This window comes from Rhincodon typus, chromosome 3, assembly GCF_021869965.1.
Source record: "Rhincodon typus isolate 14 chromosome 3, sRhiTyp1.1, whole genome shotgun sequence".
NCBI lineage: Eukaryota > Metazoa > Chordata > Chondrichthyes > Orectolobiformes > Rhincodontidae > Rhincodon > Rhincodon typus.
The window spans coordinates 91,298,835-91,325,556 of NC_063334.1; the positions used below are offsets into that span (position 1 = coordinate 91,298,835).

Sequence of the window (26,722 nt, forward strand, 5' to 3'; positions counted from 1 at the left end):
GCATGTAGGACAAGCACCCATCTCATGGATTGCAACAGGGTGTGTCTCTTGCTGTCTTAGTACACACTCACTCTTGTGCCTATTCGGTTGTTCACAGCATCACTGCTCTTCTTTGCCTTTTTACGGATTGGTGTATCATTCAGAACTTACTGTCTCATCGTACTTGTATTGCCTCTTAACATAGACACAAACTTGTCATCTTTGCTGGCCGGGATCAGTCAAGAGTGGGCATGTTGATATACGGCACCATGCTACATCAATGCCTCACCCGCAGCACATGCCAGCAGCCTACATGGAAAACATATGTTTTATCCAACCCAAACGGCTATGTCTGAAGTCTAACAGCACCGGTCCTTAATCAAAATTGGCAGTCATCCATAAGGGGATACTAGCACAGTTAGTCAAGGGCATCATCTGTTATCAGTCAGGAGGCTTCGACAGGTCAGTCAAGCACTTGGGGCAGGCAGGATCAGGGATTCTATATCATTACAGTGCAGGAAAATTGCCACGGTCACTCCTACAAGTCCAGCACAACCAGACAAGGGATTTGTGCTAGGTCACTCAAGACAGCACATAGATCAGTCAGGTGTCTGGTCGCTCATCAGTCAGGGCTATCTTTCTAAAATGGTCAGGAGCGAGCCACAGTCAGTCCTGAACAATGATAAGAGGTTATGCTATAATGGGCATTAGGGAAAGACTAGACAGGGTTCAAACATGGCATGGCACTAAGGATGGATAGCCCTTGCAACTTGAAGCTGTACTATGACAGTCAATTGGACAGGTGACACTGTAAAGTAGCAATACATTTCCGAATGTGAGCTTCTATTTCCAATGAAATGCCACTCATGCCACTTATGTGCACTCAGAAGCACTTTTTTTTTAATCCCTTTCCCAACCCACTACATGCATGTGAATAACTATCTGTACCTGGCAGCGATTGACCTAATGCACAGATGGACTTTAAATATGACACCAGTGGCAAATACTTCCATCACTGGATAGCATAAAAGCAACACCATAGAAGCACGAATCATACATAATAAGGTAAACAGCAAAGAATTACATGAGACAATGTGCCAGAGCTCAAGGACAGAAATCCTCCATGAAACTCCGAAATTGACACTGAGCCAATTTTTTGGTGAAACTCATCAGTGCCTCTTGGGCTTTTCCTACAATAATGTAAATTGATTTAAAATCTTCATGGGAAAACTTTGCATATGTAAAAACTCAGACTTGTTTGGTACTCAAGTCCTGGCAATACATTTACTGAAATCTAGGCAACTCAATTCTTTTATGCTTGTTGCATCCATTTGCTGGCTTGTGTTATTTGCATAGGTCTGTTGTTACCTCTCTTGATGAATAATTTAAGACACTCAAGTCAGTAACTTATGTTCAAATTGCTGCCAAAGTTTAAGTGATCTTAGTTCCCTAGTTATCACCTATTTCATTGACAAAAAGGAAAATAAAAGAGCACTCATTTCAAACTGAGTAACTGTTTCCCTGAGTGTTGTTGGTAAACTGAGGATGCCTAAAAGAAAAATATTTGTTCACGTAATTTCTCACTGCCTCCCACATTCTAATAATGATTTATGTTAATTTAGGAACAAATAAACTTCAAAACAACTCTGCACCCGACATTCAAATTATGCCATGAAATTTTTCATACCCACCTAAGCATGCAGCTGCAGCCGTTTTTAACATCTCACTCCATTTTCATCAATCCTGGTAATAAAACACTTTCTTCTGCGTGAGCTGAAATATTAGCCTAAAGCACGCGCTCAAGTCCTGGAATGGGAATGAGTCTGCAATCTTCCAATTTGACTTTCAATCACCAAGTCAAACTGATGCATCTCTCCACAATTCTACATGTTTATGACGACTGAACAGAATTAAAGTCTATTTTTATCACATGAGCTACTGGGATTTTCAACAGCGTTTTTATTATCAAGAATTAGAAAGTGTGTGCTTGGAAATCCAATCGATATGGGAATGACCCAGCATTGTATTATGAAAATTACAGAATTTTCTCTCAAAAATTGCAACTAACAAATTCAATGGTCAAACAATTTGTACTAAATCCCACTTTGATTTTCTTTAAATATTGCTTTTCTTCCACAGATGTCCATGTTTATTTTTACAATAACTGTTTACTGTTTTACTCTGTAATTATATTGTACAAAACACCATCACTCTGAAATTGATCCTGAAAATGCAGAATTTTAGGTGCAGTATACTGGCATTTTAATCTAATTATGGTTTGTAGTTACCACAAGAATAGAAACAACATAACTGTAATGAATTTACCTTGATATGTTTTAACTGTTTTATTAAGCCACTCACGTTTCTATTCTTGACGATGAGAAACAACTAATGCAACTGCGCATAGTAGACTAATTAGTAAAGTGGAATTCAGGATGATCTTGACAATTGAATACAAAATTGGTTTCACAGGACAAGACAGAGGGTGGCAGTGGAGGATTGTTTTTCGGACTGGAGGCCTGTGACCAGTGGTGTTCCACAGGGATCAGTACTGAGTCCACTTTTGTTTGTCATTTATATAAACAACTTGGATGAGAATACAGGAGGCATGGTTAGTAAGTATGCTGATGACACCAAAACTGGTGGTATAGTGGACAGAGAAGAAGATCTCAGATTACAAACAGCTCTTGACCAATTGGGCCAATAGGCTGAGGAATGGCAGATGGAGTTTAATTCGGATAAACGTGAAGTATTGCATTTTGGAAAAACAAATAAGGATGGGACTCATACAATTAATGGTAGGACCCTGGGTAGAGTTGTAGAACAGAGCCCGAGGAGTTCAGGTACATAATTCTTTGAAATTTGCGTCACAGGTAGACAGGGTGCATATGGCGGCATTCAGCATGCTTGCCTTCATTGCTCAGACTGTTGAATGTAGGAGTTGGCAAGTCATGTTGAGGTTATACAGGACGTTGGTTTGGCCATTTCTGGAGTACTGTGTGCAGTTCTGGTCACCCTGTTATAGGAAGGATATTATTAAACTAGAGAGGGTTCAGAAAAGATTTACCAGGTGTTGCCAGGAATGGAAGGCTTGAGTTATAAAAATTGGCTGGATAGGCAGACTTTTTTCAATGGAGCGTAGGAGTTTGAGGGGTGACCTTATAGAAGTTTATAAAATCATAAGCAGCATAGATGAATAGCAAAGTTTTTTTTTCTCTAAGGTGGGGAAGTTCAAAATTAGGGGACATACTTTTAGGGTGAGAGCAGAAAGATTTAAAAAGGTCATGAGGGGCAACTTTTTACAGAGAATGGTTAGTGCGTGGAATAAACTGCCAGAGGAAGTGTTAGATGCAGGTACAGTTACAACATTTAAAAGATTTTCGGATTAGTATATGACTAGGAAAGGTGTGGAGGGATATGTGCCAAATGCAGTCAAGTGGGGCTAGGTTAGTTTGGGAATATGGTCAGCATGGACTGGTTGAACTGGAGAGTCTGGTTTCCATGCTGTATGACTCTGACTCAAGCTATAATTGAAGGCAATAATACAAACTAATTCTGATTCACGGATTATCATTTACTATGTTTCACATAAATGGTATTTATAGTACGACTATTTTCAATTTTTCATTTGTAGAACTGATATTTCAATATCTGATTTCAGTAAAATGACAATGTATCGGCTATGGTTCAGATGGTAACACTCACATTGACCTGGAAGGTATCTGTTCAAGTCCCACTCCAGGAGGAGTTTTGTTTTCTCAGGATTGAAGAAACTGGGTCTGGATTCGCTAGAATTTTGAACAACAATTGATGCTCTTATTAAAACATATAAAATTCTTAAGGGACATGACAGGGTAGATGTAGACAGGGTGCTTGCTCTAGCTGGTGACTCTAGAAGCAAGGGACTTAATCTCAGGATAAGGGTTAGGCCATTTATGGTTGGGATGAGGAATTTTTTTTCACTCAGAATATGGTGCATCTTTGGATTCTTTAACCAAGGGAATCTGCACAATCATTGAGCTAGTTCAAGAGAGAAATTGATAAGTTTCTGGAGAGAAATGAGGAAAGAGAAAAGGATATGATGATAGTGTAGCAAAGTGGCATTGAGCCATAATCTAACTGAATGGCAGGGCAGTCTCAATAGAAGTACAGTAGTCCCTTCAACCTAGGTTTTCGTGATTTGGCCAGCTATTCGTGACATAATTGAACACTTCACTGAGTACCACATCCTTGCAAGTTTCTTCACTAATTTCTCTGGCAGTAACTGGCATGCAATTTGCACATCAAGTAATTCATAGGTACTGTAATTAAGCGGCTAGAACTGAATTAGCCATTACAGGAAATCTCAAAAAGACCCTCAAATTTGCAGAACCTGTTGATTTGCAACACTTAATATCTCACCACTGGCTCATTTTATTATTTAGTCCTCCTTGCTCAAAGACCATTTGTGCTTTCTTAGAATTCTTCAACGACAGACATATTCTTACTGATCATATGAAAGTAACTTAAGCCAGTTTAATCTTCTTAAGCCAACTTCTTTCCATCAGGGACACTTTGTTCCTTCTTACTAGTACTAATGGCAAGAAATCAAGTGCAATATGATGATACATCCAAACTTCACCTAACATGGAATACTGTTGATGGACTAAACAGTTTTGCATAAGGAAATGTGACTTAGGAAGTTCTTGTACTCTGAGGATAACAATCATAGTTGAAGCTGTGTCAATGATTGAAGTAAGTTGTCAATCTCTGATTTTTACTGTTAATGTGGGAGATAGTATTATTTCTTTAAACCTTTCTTTTCATCCTTTATGTGGCAATTTTCTTGCTCTCTGATGGAGTACAACTCTTGATCTTCCTACTCAGTATTATTTCATACAACAGATATAAAAACTGAAAGCATATTCAAGGACTTCCAGATTGATGAATTAGCTTTGAATCTACCACAACTTTAATCTGATACACGGTTGCGACTGAATGCTTGATTTTATCTTAGAACACTAGAGTTTTCTCTCCTCCAACATGCTATCTGAGTGTAACTGACTTCTCCTCAGGCATAACACTGAATTGAATTAGGGGCAGTTAAATGGTTGGTGGCTACCATGACAACAATAATATCTAAATTCCAGATTCAGACTGTGAATGTGGTGGTCACTGCCTGAAACCACTGAAATATAGTGGACTTCCCCATTGGATGAGGAATACTCCCCTGCAATTTGCACCCATCTTTTTCTGTAACTTTCATGACAATGGCCTCACTACAGGTCTTCTTCCACTTCATTTCATCGTATTGTCATTGCTGAAAAGCTTGGACTAGATTTTTTTGTTCTTTGGGTCTCCTACAAACGTGTTCACAAGATTGTGCCAAATCCATAGTAACAGGAATGTTTCTTTAATTCAAGAATGCAATTTCCAATAATCTCACTGTGCCGCAGTTTCTTTGATAGAATACAACTCTTTAGTGCAATCCCATTCTTAGTCACGACATTATACAACCGAAGAATTTCATTAATTTTATAACAGCCAACACAATTAGCATCTCATGGGCAACACTGGCTCAACACCACCTCATCAGCCTTTTCCCTTATCAAGATAAGGAAAGCATTTATTTTGTCTTCATCCCTTATTTTATTCACTTTCAGCCAAATGTGTAATCTTTCCTTCAAAACCTCCAGGTTGAATTCCTCCATTGTGTGAAATATGCTTTCAGTGTCATTCTTTCAGTTATGTGCTATGGTGCCTCACTGGGTATATACATGTAATATGAAGACAAAACAATCGGGCATAGGTTCAGCTGCAGGCAGCCATTCTGCACAACTTTATCTCCTCACTCCTCTGTGACATTAATGTTAATTGTCACATATCAACCTAAGCCTGAATGTTACTCAGGCCTTTTTGTACAGGGTATAATTGCTTCAGAGGGTTATTGTGGTGCACAGTTAATGTCTCTATCTCTGGGGCAAGGAGATCCGAGTTCAAGTCTCATCTGTCCCAGATGTGTTCTAATGTTTTGTTTTAAAGTGAACAGCTTTAAAAAGGCCATTGATAAAGCAACCAAAGATGGTTAGACCAAGGATGTTATCCTGAGGAAATCTGCAGTGTGTCCTGGGGCTCACGTAATAGGCCTCCAGCAACCATAACCATCTTTCCTTGTGCTAGGTATGACTCCAACCAGTTTTCTCCAATTCACATTAACTTCAATTTTTGAAGGGTTCTTGACACTAGACATGGTCTAGTGCTGCCCTGATATCAAGGCGTCACTCTCACCTGATCTTTGGAATTCAGTTCTTTGGTTCATGGTTGAACCAAAGCTGTAGTGAGGTTAGGAGCTGAATGGCCTGATTGGAACTTAACAATGCTCACGAATGTTTAGTTGAGTGCTACTTAACAGCACTGGCAAACACACTAACTATATCTTTGCAGTTGATTGACAGCACACAAAAGGGACAGTAATTATTGGATTGGATCTTTCTCGCTCTTTTGCTGACAAGACATAATTACATTGTTCAGTAGATGCCATTGTTGTAGCTAAATTGGAACATCATAGTTAAGGGCATAGCTAGTTCTGCAGGACAAGCTTTCACTATTGCAGTCAGGATATTGTCAGAGTCCATAAGCTTTGCTGTTTCCAGTGTTGCCAGCCATATAAGCAAATAGATACTGTTCTCTGCAGCAAAGAGAGAGTTCTAAAGACTGAGTTGGCTACTCAGTGCCAAGGTTCAAGACAGCTCTTCTGGGCTGGACGTAAGTAGGATTAGGAAAGAGGTTCTGCTGACAGATTACAAGCAACTCGGGGCTAAATTAAAAAGCAGAGTCACAAAGGTAATAAGCTTTGGATGGCTACTTATGCCGTGAAAATTGATACAGGGTAAATAAGATTAGAGGTAAAATACATGGCTCAAAGATTGGGATGGGAGAAATGGATTCTGATTCATGGGGCACTGGCATAATTATGGAGAAAGGGAGAGCGGTTGCATTAGGAAAATCTTTATTTGAATCGTGCTGAGACCAGTGTCCTGGCAAATCGTATAACTAGGGTCATAAATAGGACTTTGAACTAAGTAGTGGGGGTGGGGTTCAAGTGAAAAGAAGCTTAAAAATCAAAAAAGAAACCACAGAGCCGAACTTCAGGTTAGTGAAGGTGCAAACAGTAATCCAAATGTGACAGGAAAGGGTACAAAATATACAGAGAAGAGTGCAGCAGAAATTAAAACCGGGCAGAGAGTAATAATGGTAAAAAAAATCAAAGCTTAAGGCTCTTTATCTGAATGCACACAGCATTTGTAGCAAGATGGATAAGTTTATGGCACAAATAGTAATAAAGGAATATAACTTGATACCAGTTACAATGACGTGGTTGCAGGGTGACTGGGACTGTGGGAACTCAATATTCAAGAGTATCCAATATTCCAGAAAAATACACAAACGGAGGAAGATGGTGTTAAAAGATGGTTTTAGTGCAGCAGTGACTAGTGATTTACTGCACTTCTAATGTGAAGCTGGGTGGAAGTAAGGAATAGCAAGGGAAAGAAGTGACAGGTGGGAGTTGTCTGCAGGCTCCCCAAAGAGTTGCCTCACTAAGGGATCATGTGCTGCAGTGGGAGTATCCCCCGTTCTGGGCAAGGAGGCCCAGATTCAAGTCCCTCCAGTGGAATTCTTTACCACAGAGGGTAGTTAAATATACTGGAGGCTGAGATATACCGATTTCTAATAATTAAGGGAATCAAGAGTTATAGGGATGTGGCAGGAAAATGGAGCTGAGGATTGTCAGATCAGCCATATCGTTGAATGGTGGAGCAGACTCGATGGGTCTAATGGCCAACTGCTGCTCCTACATCTTATGATCTAAATATAAAAAAAATTTGTCTAAAACAGGCTGGGCAATTAAATGGAGAGAAAAATCAGTGAATGAACAGCGGCAGATATTTAAAGAGATATTTCACAATGTTCAGCAAAAATTTGTTCTGGCGATGGCAAAGACTTGATGGCAAGGATTAATCACAGTGCTTTTACAGATTTATAAAAAAGGGAGTAATTAAATTAAATGTTGGACCTGGAAGGATGCAAGTAGGTAACAGGGAAATGGCAGATTATTTAAACCAGTATTTTGCATCAGCCTTCACAGTGGAGAACACTATTAACATCCCAACGATAATACGAGCAAGGTGCTAATGGAAGGAATGAGGTTGTAACTGTCTCTATCACAAAGAACAAAGTATTTGACTAACTAATGAGATTACATTTAGTTAAATTACCAGGATCTGGTGATATCCTTTGAGGATAAAACAAGCAGAGTTGACAAAGGGAAACTGGAAGACGTACGGTACTTGGATTTCCAAAGGCATTTGGTAATGTGCCGTGTAAATATTATTGCATAAGGTCACGGTATTAGGGTTAATTTGTTAGCATGAATTGAGGATTGGTTAACACAGAAGAGAGAACTGTGATTGATGGGTCTCTTAGGTTGGACAATGGCATACCACAAGGATCAGTTCTCAGGCTACAATTATTGACTAGTTATATTAGTGACTTGAGTAGAGGCAGAGTGTAGTTATCTGCAAATTTGCTGATGATATAAAAATAGGTAGGAGGGCATTTTGTGATGAGGACATACGGAATCAGCAAGGGGATATAGAAAGGTGCAGTGAATAAGCTAAATTTTGGCAGATGGAGTTTAATATAGCAAAATGTGAGGTCACACATTTTGGTAGGAAGAATCAAAAGGGCAGACTATTGTTTAAATAGATTGAGACTCCAAAAAAGTACAGAGCAAAGGTATCTAGAAATTCTTCCATGTGAAACACAAAATGTTAGCACACAAGTAATTAAGGCATCAATGGATTTTGGCCTTTACTGCTTGGGGGTTGGAATTTAAAAACAAGTAAGTACTGTAACAACCTCATACAGTGTTGGTGCATCTGGAATACCATGCCAGTTTGATCCCCATATTTGAAAAATGATATCAAAAGAGATTCACCAGGCAGATTCCTGGGTTGAAGGGGTTGACTTATCAAGAATGGCTTTTACTCATTAGACTTTAGAAAAATGTCAGGGTAATCTTATTAAAACATACAAGCTTCTGAGGGGACTTGATAGAGAAGGTGTTGAGAAGATGTTTCCATTAATGAGGGAATCTCGAACTATACTGTTCTGGCATGAAAGAATAGTTGAAGTCTGGAGCAGAATGATAGGGCAGGCTTTGAGGCACCAAATGGCCTGCTTTATTCCTATTTCTCATTCTTTTTTATTTCTTAATAACATGTGGAGTGAATTGTCTTAAATGAAGACTGATGTCAATGATGGTGGGAAGCTGAGGGGTCACTTCTGGCTGAAGGTGATTGCAAATGCTTCAGCATGTGTCTTTTCCACTGATCTATTGGATCTCCTTATTGTTGTGTTAAGGGCGGTAAGTGGCGCCTCCTCCTCCTCCTCCTCCTATTAGTGAGTGGGAGTTTTCACAGAGCTTTGAACTGCTTTCTTGATGTGGGCCCAATTAGCTCCATTGCATGCTACTTTTGTTCTTTGGCATGCACATATCCCTGTGCTCCAGACTGAGTGAGATCAATTTCCATGCTACAGACTTCCAAGAAGTAGCAGGATGCAAGAGTGGGAGACTCCATGCAGTTGAGGGGAGCCATGAAATTACTTTAATATATGAAAATAAAATGCAGTAAAGCTTTATGCAGCCTACTGGAGACAGGCCAAAACCTGAAAAAAGAAATCGAAAGATTTTGAATAATTCACTTTGATCGCTCAAGACTCTATTTTACATTGATCACTGACATGACACAATACAGGTTTTGCATTGTGAAGCAAATGTGTGTATAATGATACCACTGTGATTCTACCCACGTAAATTGAGAATTTAAACTAGATAAGATCGGTTTTCCACTGCTGAAGAACAGTTTTCTACTGATTCCAGTACACAATAGAACTTATTCCCAGCTTTGTCGAAGGTCTTCAAGAAATGAAGAATGATGTAGAAGAGAGGTCGAAATATTTTAATAACTATTTTATCACAGAAGCAATTTTCAGCATATTTGCTGAATAAGCTCTGTTGAACTGAACTGCACATGAAAACTATAACACTGTCACACTTGGTACTACGTGGCTTAATTTACATTTGTACTAACTAGTTTTCCATTATTGCAATTGCAAAAAGACTAATTGCTTACAATGATTTATTTTGTCATTAAACTTTATTCTGCCAGGCAGCATACAATGTGCATGTTCTTTTATCAAATGAATTTATTCACTGTTTTAAGCTACTCGTTTGCCAACCATTCAGCTGAGATAAAACGTATGCTAAGCCTTAAAACCACCTCAATTGCTGTGTGCTCCTTTCTTTCTGCAAACTTAATGACACTTCCTCTGCAACTGAGTCACAGCTGAGTGTCTTTACTTCAGATTGGACACTTTCTTCCTGTCCAGCTTTGTAGAATGGGTGGCCTCCAACTCCCTTTGTAGACACAAACAAACTGCCCTTTTGTCACAGTCTTTGAACTGTTTCATTTGTGAAAACAAGTCTAAATTATGCTAGGCTAAACCAAGCCTATTCTCACACTACCTCATTCTGTTCTTCCTTCCCTACCAGAAGCTTCTAATTTGGCTGCATCTCTCTTTTCCATGGAAAACTATAAATCGAGGTCATGATTCAAACAGTAGAAAATCTAAAAATTCTCTCGAGAGTTCCTATTTCAACATAGCTAATCTCAAAGTGAATTTCGAAGTCAGAAACACAAAAGTGGCATTGTTTCAATGCTTCCACTGAGCTAATTTGAAATTTTTGCTTTCCCATATATGAAAGTAGTATTTTTTCTCTTCCATCACAACATTTCGTAACATTGCCTGGGAAAGTTACAAAATATGGTCTCAATTTGTCTCATATAACCCGAGTTACACCTCAATAAAGATTGCAAAGTCATGGCCAAAGCAATATTTCTTAAACTTACAACTTACTTGTTTTCCAAAATCCATCTTCATCCTTTAATCCTTTTAACAGTTACACTATATACACTCAATTCATGAAATCATCCAACTTTACTGCACCAAAAGAGGCCAACTCAAAAAAAATTATGACAGCGTCAGCTGAAAATAAGCAACCCAGCTTAATCTCACTCTCCAGCATTTGGACCAAAACCTTGCAATTGTTCACTCGAGATGCAGCTCCATCACCTTTTATAAAGAATTAAGGGTTATCACCTGTATTTTTCTTTTATGATGTTGGTTCCAAGAACCCTGCCGTTGTCTGGTGAAATTCTTTTTCTTCCCTTATCTCCCATCAAATCCAGCAATCAATCACTTCAAATCTATGCTCCCTAGACACTGACCTCTCTACAAAGGTAAGTGGGCACTTCCCATCCACTCTCTCCTGCCCCCTCACATCTCAAATAAAATCTCTCCTCAGCCTCTTCTGTTCGAAGACCAACCCCGATCTTTGCTTAAAGCTGCATTTTTTTTTCCAGCCCTGGCAAAATTTCCTCTGTAGTGACCAGAATGGAAAAATAGTACTCCAATTGTGGTCTAATTAATTATTTATACAGTTTCAGCGTAACGTCCCTGCTTTTATATTTTATACCTTGGCTAATAAAGGAGAGGACTCCATAGGCCTTCTGGACCACCTGACGGCCTGCTCTGCTATCTTCAAAACCAGGAATAGTGGCCATTCACTCTAGGGTCTCTCACTCGCTCTATACCTCTCAGTATTCTCCCACCAACTGTGCACTACCTTGTCTTGTTTCACTCCCCAGACGCATCACGTCTTAAGGATGAGTTCCATTTGCCACTTCTCTGCTCACCTGACTAATCCATCGATATCTTCCTGCTGTCTACAGCTAGCCTCTTCCCTATGAATGATGCTGCCAATTTTTGTGTTGTCTGGTTAGTAATAAAATTTGAAATACAATTGCCAATTAGGTCATCACATCCAAGTTTAATATTACTGTACAGTCATTCTATTCTGAAAACACCCAATCTTGTCTAATTTCAAAACCTAAGTACACTCAGGCCTGGTTAGAATGTCAATGGGAGTACAGGTGGAGTAGGATCAGCCTGTAGTCATGACTAAGTAGTTGGGCTGATGGGCTTCAAATCCATTGGGATTTCTCCACATTGTTTGAATTCTGTCAACTACACTGCTCTTCTTCCCTTCATAAGCTTTTGTGGCATGGTGGTAATGTCCCATCTTCTGGGCTTGAAGATTTCGGTTGAAGTCCCACCTACACCAGAAGAGTGTTATAGCCTGGTATATGTCTGAACTGATTGATAAAAATTATTTCGCTCTTCAACTGGAGTGATCCCAAGCTGTTCTTCTTCCCATATACCTACTTACATTGTCCCTTTTCAAATTCTTATCCAAAGTCTTTTAATCATGTTTAAGTCACTCCCTCAGTAAAGTAGTAGTTATATTACTGAACTAATAACCCAGAGACACAGTGTTTAAATGCATCATGAATTTAGTTTTAAAACTCTGGAAATAAAAGGCTGCATCAAAAAAGTGACTGTAAATCCGTCGGATTATTGTAAAAACCTAACTGGCTCATTAATGCTTAGAAAGAAAACCTGTCAGTCTTGCACTATTTGGTTAAAACGGGATTTTAATGTTCATCGCTAAGCGTGGCTTGTTAGTACCACTTCTGGCCAAGCTGGATGAATTATAAAGGACACAAGCTGCTGGACCAGGTATGCAGAAGGGACGGGGTGCACCAACAAGAGAAGAATCTGTCCTCCTCAATCTGTCTATCACAAACACATCTGAGTAAGACAGTCACAGTAGCAGTGACTAGCACACAGGCATTGTGGAAACATAGTCCCTTCTTAAGTTTGAGGATATCCACTATGTATAACACTTTCATCATGCTAAAAAGAGACAAAATTTGAATAGATCACACAACTCAAAACTGGGTATCCACAGTGCACTGTGAGCCATCAGCAGCAGCAGAATTGTGTTAAACCACAATCTGTAACTTCCTAGTCAAGTATATTCCTCACGTTACCATTACGAATAGGTAGGGAGATCAACCCTGGCTCAAGGAAGAGCGCAGGAGGACATATTAGGATAAGCACCAGGCATATCTAAAAATCAGGAGTCAAACTGGCAAAGTTGCCACACTGGATCACTTGCATGCTAAATAGCATAAGCAGTATGCAATAGACATGGGTAAGTCATACTACAGCCATCAACTCAGATCTAAACTAAACCAAAGAACTGCAGACGCTGGAAATCTGAAACAAACATCTGACCCATTCTGAAGGAGGGTTGCTAGACCCAAAATGTTATGTCTAGGATGGATGACTGGCAGGGAGTGAGGCGGCCACGGGAAGCTGCACCAATCACTCAGTGTCTCCACTCCTACTGTAGTGTAGTAAATGCAGATAAATACGACATTTACATGCAATCAATTCATCTGAAAAATGGAATTGTTTGACTCATTGATGTGTGCCTTGAGACTGTGAAGATTGGGAACCATTGAATTAAACAACTAAAAGGAAGAACAGACTCCACAAATCCTAAACAATGGGGGCAAAATATACGGCTCAAGTATTTCAGCCAAAAATGCCAAAGATGATCCATTTCCGCCTCCTCCAGAGGACTCTCGCATTACAGTCGCCAATCTTCAACAAATTTGATTCACTCTTATAATATCAAGAAATGGGTGATGACACTGGATACTGCAAAGGCTATGAGCACTAACAACATTCCAGCAGTAATACTGAAGACCTGTACTCCACAACTTGCCAAGCCTCTAACCAAGCTGTTCCAGTATAGTTACAACTAAGCCACTGACCTGAGTGTGAAAAGTTGCCCAGTCCTGTCTAAGTCCTGCCCAAAAGTAGGAAGAACAAATGCTACCCAGCCAATTACTGCATTATCAGTCTACACTAGATCGTCAGTAAAGTGAAGGAAGTGGTTATTAATACTGTTAACAAGTAGCACTTGCAAAGGAGTAACCTGCTCAATGACACTCAATATGAGGGTTCCATCAAGACCACTCAGCTCATAATCTCATCACAGCCTTAGTCCAAACCTGGACAGAAGAGCTAAGCTCCACATGTGTGGTGAGACTGGCGCCTCTTGACAGTAGAGAATCCCAGCAAAACATCTTACTCATCTTAAAATGGATATTTATGATACTCAAATTATTTTTTTTCCCCTGTAATAAAACTCCAGAGTCACATAACTAGTCACATGGTAGCTTTAATTCTCTTACGATTTCTTCACCTACATCACCTTGCGTTAAGCAGAAAATGTTTAAAACAATTGAGACTATACGGAGTACAGAATTTACCAATTTGACATAAACAAAGAGCAACTAATGAATTTCATTCTTCAGTAGCATGACTTTCAAACCTTTACATTGGCAGAGCAACCTCATCAACACTCTCATTCACTGTCAGCTATCATTCCACAATTATCACATTATTTTGAACACTACACTCTAGCTGGATATTTTGCCGCAAACTGAAATCTTCAAAATTAACCAACTATTAACCAGACTCCTGGCATTACAGTAGCTTACCTTTATGGGTAATTGGCTATGGCATTTTGGAAATGCAGTGGCATGATAACAGATACAAGCTATTATAGCCAAAAGAGAGGGGTAAATAAACAATAGTTTGCACTCTCTTTTGCTAAACACTGACAGGCAACTACTCTTTGTATTAATTCATGAGATGTGAGCATTGCCAAAATTTATCATTGCACTTCAGATGGAGGCCTTGATTAGCTGCATGTGGTGTAGGTGTACGTTCAGTTCTGTTCTACATTTAATGAAATTTCTGAAATACAATAGAAATTTATATACAAAATATTAAAATTTCAGTAGTGTATCACAGGTTTCAGTGCTGAATCCCTTGCTGTCTGTTATGTGCATTAATGATCTAGAAACGAATGGAGGAGGTACGATAAGTAAGTTCTCAGGTGTCACAAAAATCAGTGGTACATGTAAATAGCTCAGAGGAAAGGTTTAGACTAGAGGATGACGTAGACAGGCTGGTCAGATGGGCTAAATAGCGGCAAATGGAATGTAATCCTGAAAGTGTGAGGCGATGCATTTTGTGAGAACAAACAAAGCAAGAGAGTGCATGTTGAATGGCAGAACTGTAAGAAGTACAGAGGACCAGACAGACCTTGGTGTGCATGTCCCTAGATCCTTGAAAGCAGCAGATGTTTAAGAAGGCATATGGCATACTTGCCATTGAATACAAGAACAAGGAGATTATGATGGAGCTGCATATAACATTTTTTAGATCACAGTTGGAGTACTGTGTGCAGTTCTTGTCACCACACTATAGGAAGGATGTGAGTGCACTGTAGAGTGTGCAGAAGAGATTCACCAGAATGTTACCTGGGTTGGAGTGATTTAGCTATGAAGACAAACTAGATGGTTATAGAGTTATACAGCATGGAAGGGGCCATTCAGCCCATTGAGTCTCTGCCACTCTATCTACATTAATCCTATTTTACAGCTCTCTGCTCCTATGATGCTGCTTGGCCTGCTGTGTTCATCCAGCCCTGCACCTTGTTGTCCCGCTATAAAATAGATGGCTGGTTGATGACAAGCATGGAAACGATAGGCCAAAGGCCTCTGTCTGTGCTGTAAAATCTCCATGATTCTCTATGATCATAGTTTACTTAATTAAATCCACAATACATACAGGGCCTTTGAAATTAGAAAATCTGTCTGTCACTGATAAGTCGAGAGATCTTTCTTCTTTCATGACTGAAAACAATGTTGGAAACTTGTGGAGTTCAACAACTTGTGTATATATCTGAAAGGAAACTGAAATTTATCAATATCAGCAAGATATTATAAGGCAGTACGTCAAGGAGAAATCAGGCAACATAAGAAAAAAACTTCAGAAACCACAGATCTCTAAGCTTAAGATGCTGCTTTGAAATCCCTGTCTGTTTTCTGTGTTAGTAAGCATATAGCATCAATTGTATGTTTTTCACTTTTGAGTTCATTTTGCTGCCAACAGCAGCTGGCAGTTCGTGAAGACTGTCTGTGTTCTCCCCTGTCATTGATCCTGACAGTGCAAGCACTAATGAATTAATGTTGATCTTGGCATCATTGTTGGTACCAAATCATTTGCTGCTGATTTTTATATTATACAATGAGATACTGGATACTTCAACGTGCAAATTCCTCCCATATATAGCGCATTGTGGAGGAACTTCCATTGTAAAAGCACTACATTCCTGTACATGTCATCAGTACCACGAATTGACAAAAATTTGTAGTTCGAACTTTTCATCTTTGCCTCAAAATAGTCAAGGACTCTGCTGCCAATAACTTTTCAGGGTGAGAGGTCCAAAGACTCTCAGCCCTTGGAGAGAAAAAAAATTCACCTCAACATTGTTATAAATGGGTGACCCCCTGATTTTTAAACAATGATCCCAAGATGAAGACTCTCCCAGAAGAGGAGACATCCTCTCCACTTCTACCATGTCAAGACTGTTTAGGATGTTATGTCTTTCAGTGAAGTTGCCTCTTACTCTTCTAAATTCCAAGGATACAAACCTAGCCTGTCCAACCACTACCCATATGCGAAACCATACATTTCAGGTAAGAGTCATCTTTTTTTGGACTCCTCCCTCCCTTCCATTTCCTGATTCATCACTGCTTTTAGGATGTTACTTGTATAATGAAAACAGATGCAAAATACCTGTTCAATTCATTTGTCAATTTCCTTATTTTCCACGATTAGCTCTACAGTCTCACATTTATAGGAACAATATCTATAATGGAAAATAAAGGTCCCGTTATGGCTACTTTATAACATTTGCATTGCTCTATAATTTGCTAGGACATCACACTCTAGAGTATGTAGGGTTTAGACTAGGTTAAGAAAAAACAATTTACAAAAATAGCTCAGGGTCGAGGGATTTCATTCATGAAGATGGAGAGTTGTTCTTCAAAACCTGGGCAAAGATTGAGTAGACATGATCAGAATTCTGAGGAATCCAGGCAGGATCAATAGACAGAAGCTACTCCTCTTGGAAGAGGTGGTCAGCAAGGGGACAGGTTGAAGATAATTGGCATAAAAAGCCAAGGGTGACATAAGAAAGTGTACATTTTTTAAGGGCAACAAGTGGTTAGATTCTGTAACACACAGAGGAAATTGGAAAAGCACAGCTGCTGGAAAAGATCTGCAGGTCTGCAGCATCTGTGAAGAAAAAAATCAAGGGTCACCGGACCCAAAACGTTAACTCTGATTTTTCCTTCACAGATGCTGCCAGACGTGCTGAGCTTTTCCAGTAACTTTGTTTTTGTTCCTGATTTACAGCATCTGCAGTTCTTTTGGTTTTTAAATTGGATAAGCACCCAGATGGAACAAAAGCAGTACAGGATTGCAGAGAAATGGAGTGGAATTAGGTGAACAACATTTGCAGAGAGCACGCATGGAGGCAACAGGCTGAATAATTTTCTTCTCGGCTATGTTTCATAGGAAGCCACTATTGGCACAGGAGACGTGTAGGTATGGAAATTCCACCTGGCAATACTACAACCACTGACGAGCAATGGAAGCAGCTGCCTTCCAATTGAAAGGATATTCTATTGAATCAGACTTTGAGCGTTCAGAGAAGCTGGGTTAAAATCTTCAGTGCTGTCAGCCAATCTAAATTCAGCCCACAGATGCCATCTCTCTCTCTCTCTCCAAGAAGAATGGCCCAGATCAACAGCTGGTGCAACTTTGTGAATTTTGTCCCCGCTCCAGAAACCTTGGTCTCAAAACGACCAGCTCGCATGATATTACGTACTGAACACAGAGGACGTCAGACGTGCATGCGCAGATCCATTCTGGCTTGAGGATATCTGTTATTAGTAACTGACATTGTGGGCTCACTTGTGTCTGCACAGGCAGCCATTTTGATCACCATCTTTGTGTTCCTGCTCCTCGTTCTGTTTCTTCTATGCTGTAACCATTGTCTAATTGCATGAAAAGAGCAACTAATTTGGTTCAGACTTCTGTATAAAGCGGAGATTTTGCTCATCTGTTCCTAGTTTAATGACCACAATCTAGCACCAGGCATTCACAATTTAATTCCCAAAAAATCAGATTAGTGTGGTCTGGTGAAGAATGAACAAGAAAGTCAAGAAAATCAGATAAAAGAAAGGGAACAAAATGGTAGAAAAACAGCAAAGAAACACAGAAATTAAAACACATTGTTAAAAGAATAAATAAACAGTAACTCAAACCTCACCAAGCTGAGGGATGTCCGTAGTCTGCAATTAAACATGTCACATTGGATATTCAGCATCACCATAAACAATCTCACACTACATTATGACAGTCAGATTCACAGCAACGTTTCCTCTACTCTGAACCAACCAAGTGCCTCAGCTCCTCCTTCTAGAGAACAATTACACAATCTGTGTAGAATTTTCAATTTCTCGTACTGGCCATTCTATAGGTCTTCTTAGTGAGAATAACAATTAGTGAATTTAGTGAACATTAGTGCTCGCTATTGTATTCATTGGGAACTAGGTTGAAACTACTCAAACTCATTTTACATGATACAGTCAACAAAGGAAAGTGTTCTCCCTTCAGCCTATGCTACATATAAGCACAGATCCCAAGGGGTAAAAACATATGGGGCGGCATGGTGGCTCGGTGGTTAGCACTGCTACCTTGCAGCAGCAGGGACCCAGGTTCGATTCCAGCCTCAAGCAACTGTCTGTGTGGAGTTTGCACATTCTCCCCGTGTCTGCATGGGTTTCCTCCCACAGTCCAAAGGTGTGCAGGCTAGGTGGACTGGCCATTCTAAATTTTCCAATAATGTTCAGGGATGTGTAGATTAGGCGGATGGGTCTGGGTGGGATGCTCTGAGAGTCAGTGTGGACTTGTTGGGCTGAAGGGCCTGTTTCCACACTGTAGAGATTCTATGATCATATAAGCAAAAACATTGATGCTTCACTGATTTTATACTTACCAACTGTAACAACTTGGTCCCAAATTGTTCCACTAATTAAAAAAATACAACTAAGTGATTTAGCATTTTAAAATATCAAAATTAAATTCCTGCCTTTGCGATAATTGAATTGTAATGATTTATAAAAGAATTGTCTTTTGCTTTGAAAGCATTTTTCATTATTATTGAAAAATTCTACAGTGGTCATTCAATATATTACAAAGTACATGCATGAGTTACCACTGAAAGTTTTGCTTCTGGCATATTTTTATGGTGACTTATTAAATGATATTCATTTTTTTAAGAATACAAGTAGCTGTAATCCTGTGCTTTAATCCATTACTGAATCATTTGAAATAGTTAAAAAAAATTGAATTGAGTTGTTTAAATGTTTCAAAATACCATCATCATTGTGGATTCTTTTAAAATAAATGTATGTTTGTATTTATTTGTTTTTAAAACTACTTTTCTGTCAATTTCAAGCTGTTCCACTGGACACCATTTTTATGATTCTGCATTGAACACTCTCTACTCCCTGTAGCCCACCACCTTGCACAACACTTAATTATAAAGTCAGAAAGCAGATCAGTTTAAAGCTGTATTATTTGGGACACGCACCAATTTTTATTTGTTCACAGGATGTGGGCGTCACTGGCTGGCCAGAATGCACTGCCATCTCTAATTGTCCTTGAGAAGGTAGTGGTGAGTGGCCTTCTTAAAACAATGCAGTCTCTAGGGTAAGTAATCTTAGGAAGGGAGTTTCAGCATTTTGACACAGTGACAGTGAGGAACGATATTACAGTGCGAGGTTAGAATACTGAGAGGCTTGTAGGGAAACAATTCTCCCATGTATCACAAAGGATTGTCTATAGGGAAGAGTAAATGCATTGAAATATAACTGAATGTTAAAACTTCCTGCAAATTAGTTATTTTCTAATATATACCTAGTACAAAATCTTGTCTTCTGACTCTAAGATGTGTTTATAACATCATTATTTATACCACAGCAATATTTATCATGTTTATCAGAAGATCTAATACAAAGTCTTGTTTTAGGTCTTCTGGTAGACATCATAAATATTGCCATGGTACAAATAATGAGGTTATGAACACATTTTTGTATCAAAATACAAGCCTCTGCAATGCCTCAATGAGTAAAAAAAAGCTAGTGACTTTACAGCCGAGAAGAACCATGATTTGATTGCCAGGCTGTATTCACCGAGTCTTGGTCTGGGTGCTACGATTTATTTAACAGCTACACCGAGAAGAAATTCTCATAAGATAAAGTGCAAAAAATATCAATACTACTTTAGGAAAGACTATATTTTTGCAGGAAAAAAATCTCATAGCTAAATTGCAGCTGTCTAATATGCCAAAGAGTGTACTAATGCTTGTAATTAGAATTCTGAATTGCAGTGCAGTGTTTTTAAAATCTGATTCAAATTAGAGCAACTCAGTGTTTCTTCATGTGGGAACATCAAGGTTATAATCCAATGGTGAGATATAAGTACAAGTTCTGGCTCTGCTGAATTCTTGATATGAGCCATTCTGTCACAGAAAGGCTGAGTATTGCCTGGCATCAATGAATCCGAGAAGATAAAAGTGGGTGGAGAATCTCCAGAGAGATTAAAGAAGATGAGAAATAACTTTTCTAAAATAAAAACACAAACAAAATTCAGACATTAATTTTTCAATCAGAACAATCATGACAAATTCCACAAAATTGGTCTTCAGCACTGTGATTTTTTCAGTCCAACCAGGATAGACCGAAAACCTACTTCCGAAATAGTCCAGAGTGAAATTGGAACTCTTTACCCTGAACACTCAACCATTGCACACACAAGTAAAAGATCAATAGATTTTACAAAACAAGTGGTTAGTGTCTGGAATGCACTGCCTGTGCGTGGGGTGGAAGCAGAATCAATTGAGGATTTCAAAACATAACTGAATAATTATCTGAACAGAACAAAATTTCAGTGGTACAGGAAAAAGGCAGGGGAGATGGCCCAGCTGAGTTGCTCTGGCAGAGAGCTTTGGATGCTAAGAGAATGATATGATATGTGGACAGTCCCAGGAAGATGGAATTGAAGAAGCCACTTGTGGGACTGGCATACAGACTCTCTACCAGTAATCACATGGTAGGGTAGGGCAAAAAGGAAGAGATAATGGAAGCTTCTAAGAAAGATAAGGTCATAATCATGGGAGATTTTAATCTACATATGGATTGGAAAATTCAGTTGGGTAAAATTAGTCCATACTTCATAGAATGTTTTCAGGACAGTTTCTTAGAATAGGAGCCAACCAGGAATGAGGAAATTCAAGACCTGGTATTGTGTAACGAGGAAGAATTCGTTAATGATCTAATGCCCAGAGGAAGAAAGGATCACAATGACTGAAATTTACACTTTGTTTGAGGTGGAGAACAGTTGGTCCAAGATGAGTCATTGATGTTCTCACATTAATCCCAACAGGAATCCCACCAAGATTCAAAAAGCTGACAAAAGTTGTATCAGGACAAAACAGTGAATTGATTGGTAGCTGCATCTGGCAGACAAGAGAGGGCTTTACATAATTTCTGGGGAAGGTGGAATTTGTACAAGTCCAGCAGGTTGCTCCTGAATCACAACGGGAACAACATCCTTGCAACAGTGATGGCTAGTTCTGTTTGTGGGGATTGAAACTAATTTGGCAGGCAAATGGGAATATGAAGTGGAAGTGCAATAGTGCCCAGACAAATGTAAAAGAAAAGCCAAGTCAGAATACCACCACTGCCAAATGCCTTCCTAAACCACATGCCATCCTGACTTGGAACTATACAGTCACTTAAGACTGCAGTAGTTCAAAAAGACAGCTCAAGGGCAACTAGCAATGGACAATAAATGCTGGGCCAGCCTGCTAATTCCACACCTCGTAAATGATTTTAAAAAAGACTCCAGTACTGCCCATATGTGGGAACTGATTTATTAACACAATGAAGAATGGTATCTCGTAGTTGCAGACGACTACTCAAAGCTCCCTTTTATCTGAAAGATCAAAGACTTATGACCTACAATAATCTCAGCAGGTCAAATTCTGTCTGTGAAACAAAGGATTTCTGCAAGAGTAATATGCAACAGTGGAACTCAATTGATCTCCAAAGAATTTCACGAATTTGCTGAACAGTAAGGTTTCAACATGTTACCCAAAGGGACATCAATTTGAACTGTGCTGCATTGAGACAGTCTAGAAACATTCACAAAATTGCTGAGAGATCCAAACCTCACCTTACTGCCATTCTGACCTACATGTCTAAAGGCTGACATAGATTAGAGTGCAGAGCTTGTGAATGTAAGAAAATATAAGAGCCCTTTGCCAAGGAGGATGCTTCCTCTATGACACTTGGAGAGTGTAAGACAACTCACTGATACAAAGTATAGAAGGTCTCCACAGGTAGAAGATGATCATTCTTTCTACAAATATGTTAAGTCCCTGCTTGAGTTATTGACAGGACAGGACAGAACAAACTGTACATGTACCGATTCCAACATGTAAACTGGAACCAAGCAAGAGCTCTTTGTGAAGTTGAGACTTCAAGATCATACATCATTGAGACCTAAACTAGTCAGAAAATGAGAAGGAATGGGGTCCACACTTAAACTCCATCTGAGCTCAAAAAGCTCACTAACGTCATGAACCAGTGAGATAACATCAACAGCATCACCCACAAGTGATGCAGCATCAACATCACCACCCGCAAATAAAACAACGTGAGTAACATCAGAGATAGTAGGAACTGCAGATGCTGGAGAATCTGAGATAACAAGGTGTACAACTGGATGAACACAGCAGGCCAAGCAGCATCGGAGAAGCAGGAAAGCTGACATTTCGGGCCTAGACCCTTCAGGCCCGAAATGTCAGCTTTCCTGCTTCTCCGATGCTGCTTGGCCTGCTGTGTTCATCCAGTTGTACACCTTGTTATATGAGTAACATCAAGCATGACTCCAACACAGCAGGAGCAATATGAACATCACAGCATTCCAACTCCTCACAGAGTAACAAATCCCAAATCCAAATAATGAGGCTCAACATCCTTACACCAAAGCAATGCCATGAATACTGCCTTGGGCAAACATAGTATAGTAGACTGTAAACATGAAGCAAAATAGTGCAGATACTGGAAATCTGAAACAAAACTCTAGAAGTCTGGAAAAACTCAGCAGGTCACATGTACATATTAAACCTTTCTCTTCAGCTGCACAAACTCACCCTTTCTCAAACTTGCCATGTTCCACTGTTTTATTTCACACTTCATCTGAATCTACTCTTCCTTTCAGGTCTTAAGGAAGGCAAGCTGTAATCACTCAGAAACTTCTTTCTGCCAGCATCTGGACCATAATCCCAGCACCAAACATCAAACTATTCACAGGACTGTCACTGAATTCATTGCCTCTGAAGAGCATTTCAACTTGTGAAATGCCCCTTCCTACATATGTCTTCCTATTTTGACCCCATTTTTTCTCAGATTGTCCAGTTGCTTCCCAAATACATCTGTGACTCTTGTGACAGGTTTAATTATTTCAAACATTTCTACTTTCCTGATATGTCTTCCTTTTTTCTTAGTTATGAATACACAAGTACATTACAAAAGTTGGGTGTTTGATATACAGTATAAAAAGGCAATCATAATTGGTATAGTTTTAATGATATAGTGGGTTGTTTTAAAGAAAGAGGGATATAATAATTATTCATAAAGAGCAAGGAATTGTTATACAAATACCCAGGGTGACACATTGCTCCTTACAGTTAGGTGCTGAGCAATATACACAGCTGTATGAAATGTTTGATGAATTTCCATCATTTTGAGTCTACAATTGCAATTATTTCAAACTTAGAGGAACCAGAAGACACAGCATCATCTAAGGTTATAGCCCTTCCCTCCATCATAAGGTCAGAAGTGGGGATGTTCACCAATAACTGCACAATGTTCAACATCATTTGTGACTCCTCAGATACTGAAGCAGTCCATATTCTAATGCAACAAGATATGGACAATACCCAGGCTTGGGCTGACAAGTGGTAAGTAAAATTCGCATCACACAAATACCATACAATGACCATCTCCAATAAAAGACAATCTAACCACTGCCCCTTGACGTGCAGTGGTGTTACCATCACTGAGTTCCCCACTATCAACATCCTGGGGTTTACCATTGACCAGAAACTCAACTGAACTCATCACATAATCACAGTAGCTATAAGAGCAGGTCAGAAGCTAGGAAAACTTCAGAGACTAACTCACCTCCTGACTCCCCAAAGCCTATCCACGTGACAACAAAGGATATTCTATTCTATTCTATACAAGGCACAAGGACTGTGTTGGAATATTCCCCACTTGCCTGGACGGATGAAACTCCATCAGCACTCAGGAACCTTGACACCATCCAGGAGAAAGCAACCTGCTCGATTGGTACCACATTCCTTACCACCAATGATCAGTCGCAGCAGTGTGTACTACCTGCAAGATGCTCTGCCCAAATTCACCAAAGATCCTTAGACAGCACCTTCTAAACCCCCAACCACTTCCATCAGAAGGACAAAGCCAGCAGATACATGGGAACACCACCACTTACAAGTTCCCCTTCTAGCCACTCGCCATCCTGATTTGGAAATATATTGCTGTACCTGAGTCAAAATCCTGGAATTTCCTCTCTAACAGCATTGTGGGTCAGCTACACCATGTGAATTGCTGTACTTCAAGAAAGCAGCTCACGACTACCTTTTCAAGGGCAGCTAGGGATGAGCAATAAATACCGGCCCAGTCAGCAACATCCACATCCCATTAGTGAATTAAAAACTAAATATCTATTGAGAAAACAGTACAAAACCTTGATCCTGATAATTTTATTAAGTTTGAAAATTATCAATGAAAAGCATGCCCTTAACTAACTGTAGTGAAAATTTCACCAGAACACACTGAAGGTACAATTCATCAAATGTGTGTGATCAGAATTTTATTGAGTATTTTAAAAGTGAAAACAAACTTAACAAATTAGAAGTCAAAGATGCGGTTACAGGTACCCTAATGGGTCCAAGTAATGTCTGGTTCTTTATGGGATTCGTGGAACATTTCCAATTTGGGCCCCTCCCATAACACCTTCTCCAGTAAATGGATACATCATTGCCGCTGCTTCCATCTCTCATCCAGGATTGGAAAAATTAATCAATTTTGCTTCCAAATTCCGACCTGCTGTCAACTGGCCCTCTCTGATGCTTCCATTCCTTTACTTCTGTTCCACTCGGTCCTTTGTCAACAGAGTAAAAAACTGTCATCTTACAGCCCCTTCAGTTCAGAAGTCATAACTGGGCTCAAAACATTAACTCTTTCTTGCACCAGCACTACTGACAGACCTGCTGAGTTCTTTCAGCACTTTCTATTCTTATTTCAGATCCCCAGAATCTACAGTTTGATTAGATTTTTCTATTTGGTGCTAAGAGTAAAATACCGTGCTGCTGAAAACATTAAATAAAGCAAGTGCTCAAGAAGCACAGCACGTCTGGCAGCATCTACGGAGAGAGGAAAAGTTAATGTTTTCAGGTCAATGTGACTTTTCCTCAGAGCTCAAACAGTTCGAAGAACCCAAACAGTTCGATTATCTCCTCTAGAGCTGTTAGACCTGATGAGTTTCTCCATCATTTTCTATTTTTATTCTGTATTTGATGACTTGATATTACATCACTTATTTTGTTGAATGAAAATACAATTGATTTCTGCAATCTCTGCCATTTTTCTATTAAAAAATGACATTGACTGATGGAATGTAGGACCATAGATCAGCAGGATGTAGTAATGTTTGAAAACTACAGGATGATTTCAGACTTTTAAGTGGCTTGCCAAACTCCTCCAAGGTTTAGATGACAAGGCCCACGAGTTTCCACTCCCTCAAATACGCATAAACGGCCAGCATTTACAAGATGGGCAGAATGGCCTCTGCCTGTTCTATATCTATTAAAGATACAGGGCTTCGCGGCCTCCAGAGGGAAATCTCGCGGGCTTCAAAACGGCAAACATTTTGCTGCCATTTTCCATACGTTAAAAGGGCGTTTATAAACTCCCGCTTTCATAAAATGTGAAGTTAGACTATCCAATCGGATAGAGTTCATGACAACAAACTGGTAAGGCAACCTGAACTTATGACTTGTACCTTTAATGACCACACTGAGCAGACTCGGCCTAAGTGCACTGAATTTAAACGGTGAGCCTCCTCTGCTGCCGACGCTCTGCTGTCATTTCTCTGGTCAATTTTACAGCGACATCACAGCAAACCCAGAACCTTTCCTCAAGTCCAGCCAATCGCAGCGCTTCATGGCCAGACACCCGCTTCCGATGACGTTTCACATAAACTGTGCGCTTGAGCGTGCCTGAGCCGCGTCCCGCGTGAAGACGGCGTGTGGAACGTCATCGCAAATTGCCGGCGAGCGCGAGGTGGAAGAGAGCGTTGAAGCCGCAATCCGTTCGAACGGGGAGTGCGTCACTTCCAGACCTGCCGGAAGTGTGATGTGGCTATGAAGTGTGCAGGATGGTGAGTGAGGGTTTGTCTTTTTGTTTTTTGTTGTAGTGTTGCAGGAAGTTATTAAGCAGCTTACGTTCTGATATGTGTGTGGGCTAGTGCGTTCCTGTTTACAGCCTCGTATCTTTTTGTTGCTTGTCCTCCGTGTGTGATGGGAGGTGGGGAATAGAAGTGTATGGGATCAGGGCCTTCGGGTAACAGACTCTGGTCTGTTTTCTGAGATAACAAGGTGTAGAGCTGGATGAACACAGCAGGCCAAGCAGCATCATAGGAGCAGGAA

The 26,722-nt window shown here is 39.7% G+C and overlaps 2 protein-coding genes across 5 annotated transcripts in view; one reads left to right on the plus strand and one right to left on the minus strand.

Moving 5' to 3' along the window:
• The window catches only part of xrcc4 (X-ray repair complementing defective repair in Chinese hamster cells 4), a 377,465-nt gene extending 351,279 nt beyond the window's left edge, over positions 1-26,186 (minus strand). Inside the window, exon 1 of one of the 3 annotated variants that reach the window (XM_048592213.1) lies at positions 26,077-26,186. The gene's annotated coding sequence lies outside the window, so the exon portion shown is untranslated. Of the gene's footprint in view, positions 1-3,684; positions 3,770-16,647; positions 16,680-26,076 lie in introns of those variants that run through there. The other 2 variants (XM_048592222.1, XM_048592219.1) reach the window with 2 other exon arrangements.
• A 153-nt stretch (positions 26,187-26,339) lies between these two features.
• tmem167a (transmembrane protein 167A) overlaps positions 26,340-26,722 on the plus strand; it is a 30,049-nt gene continuing 29,666 nt past the window's right edge. For both annotated transcript variants that reach the window (XM_020521244.2, XM_048592228.1), the window contains exon 1: positions 26,340-26,454. In XM_020521244.2, the coding sequence (XP_020376833.1) occupies positions 26,452-26,454 (3 nt within the window). In that variant the 5' untranslated portion in view covers positions 26,340-26,451. The remainder of the gene's footprint in view (positions 26,455-26,722) is intronic.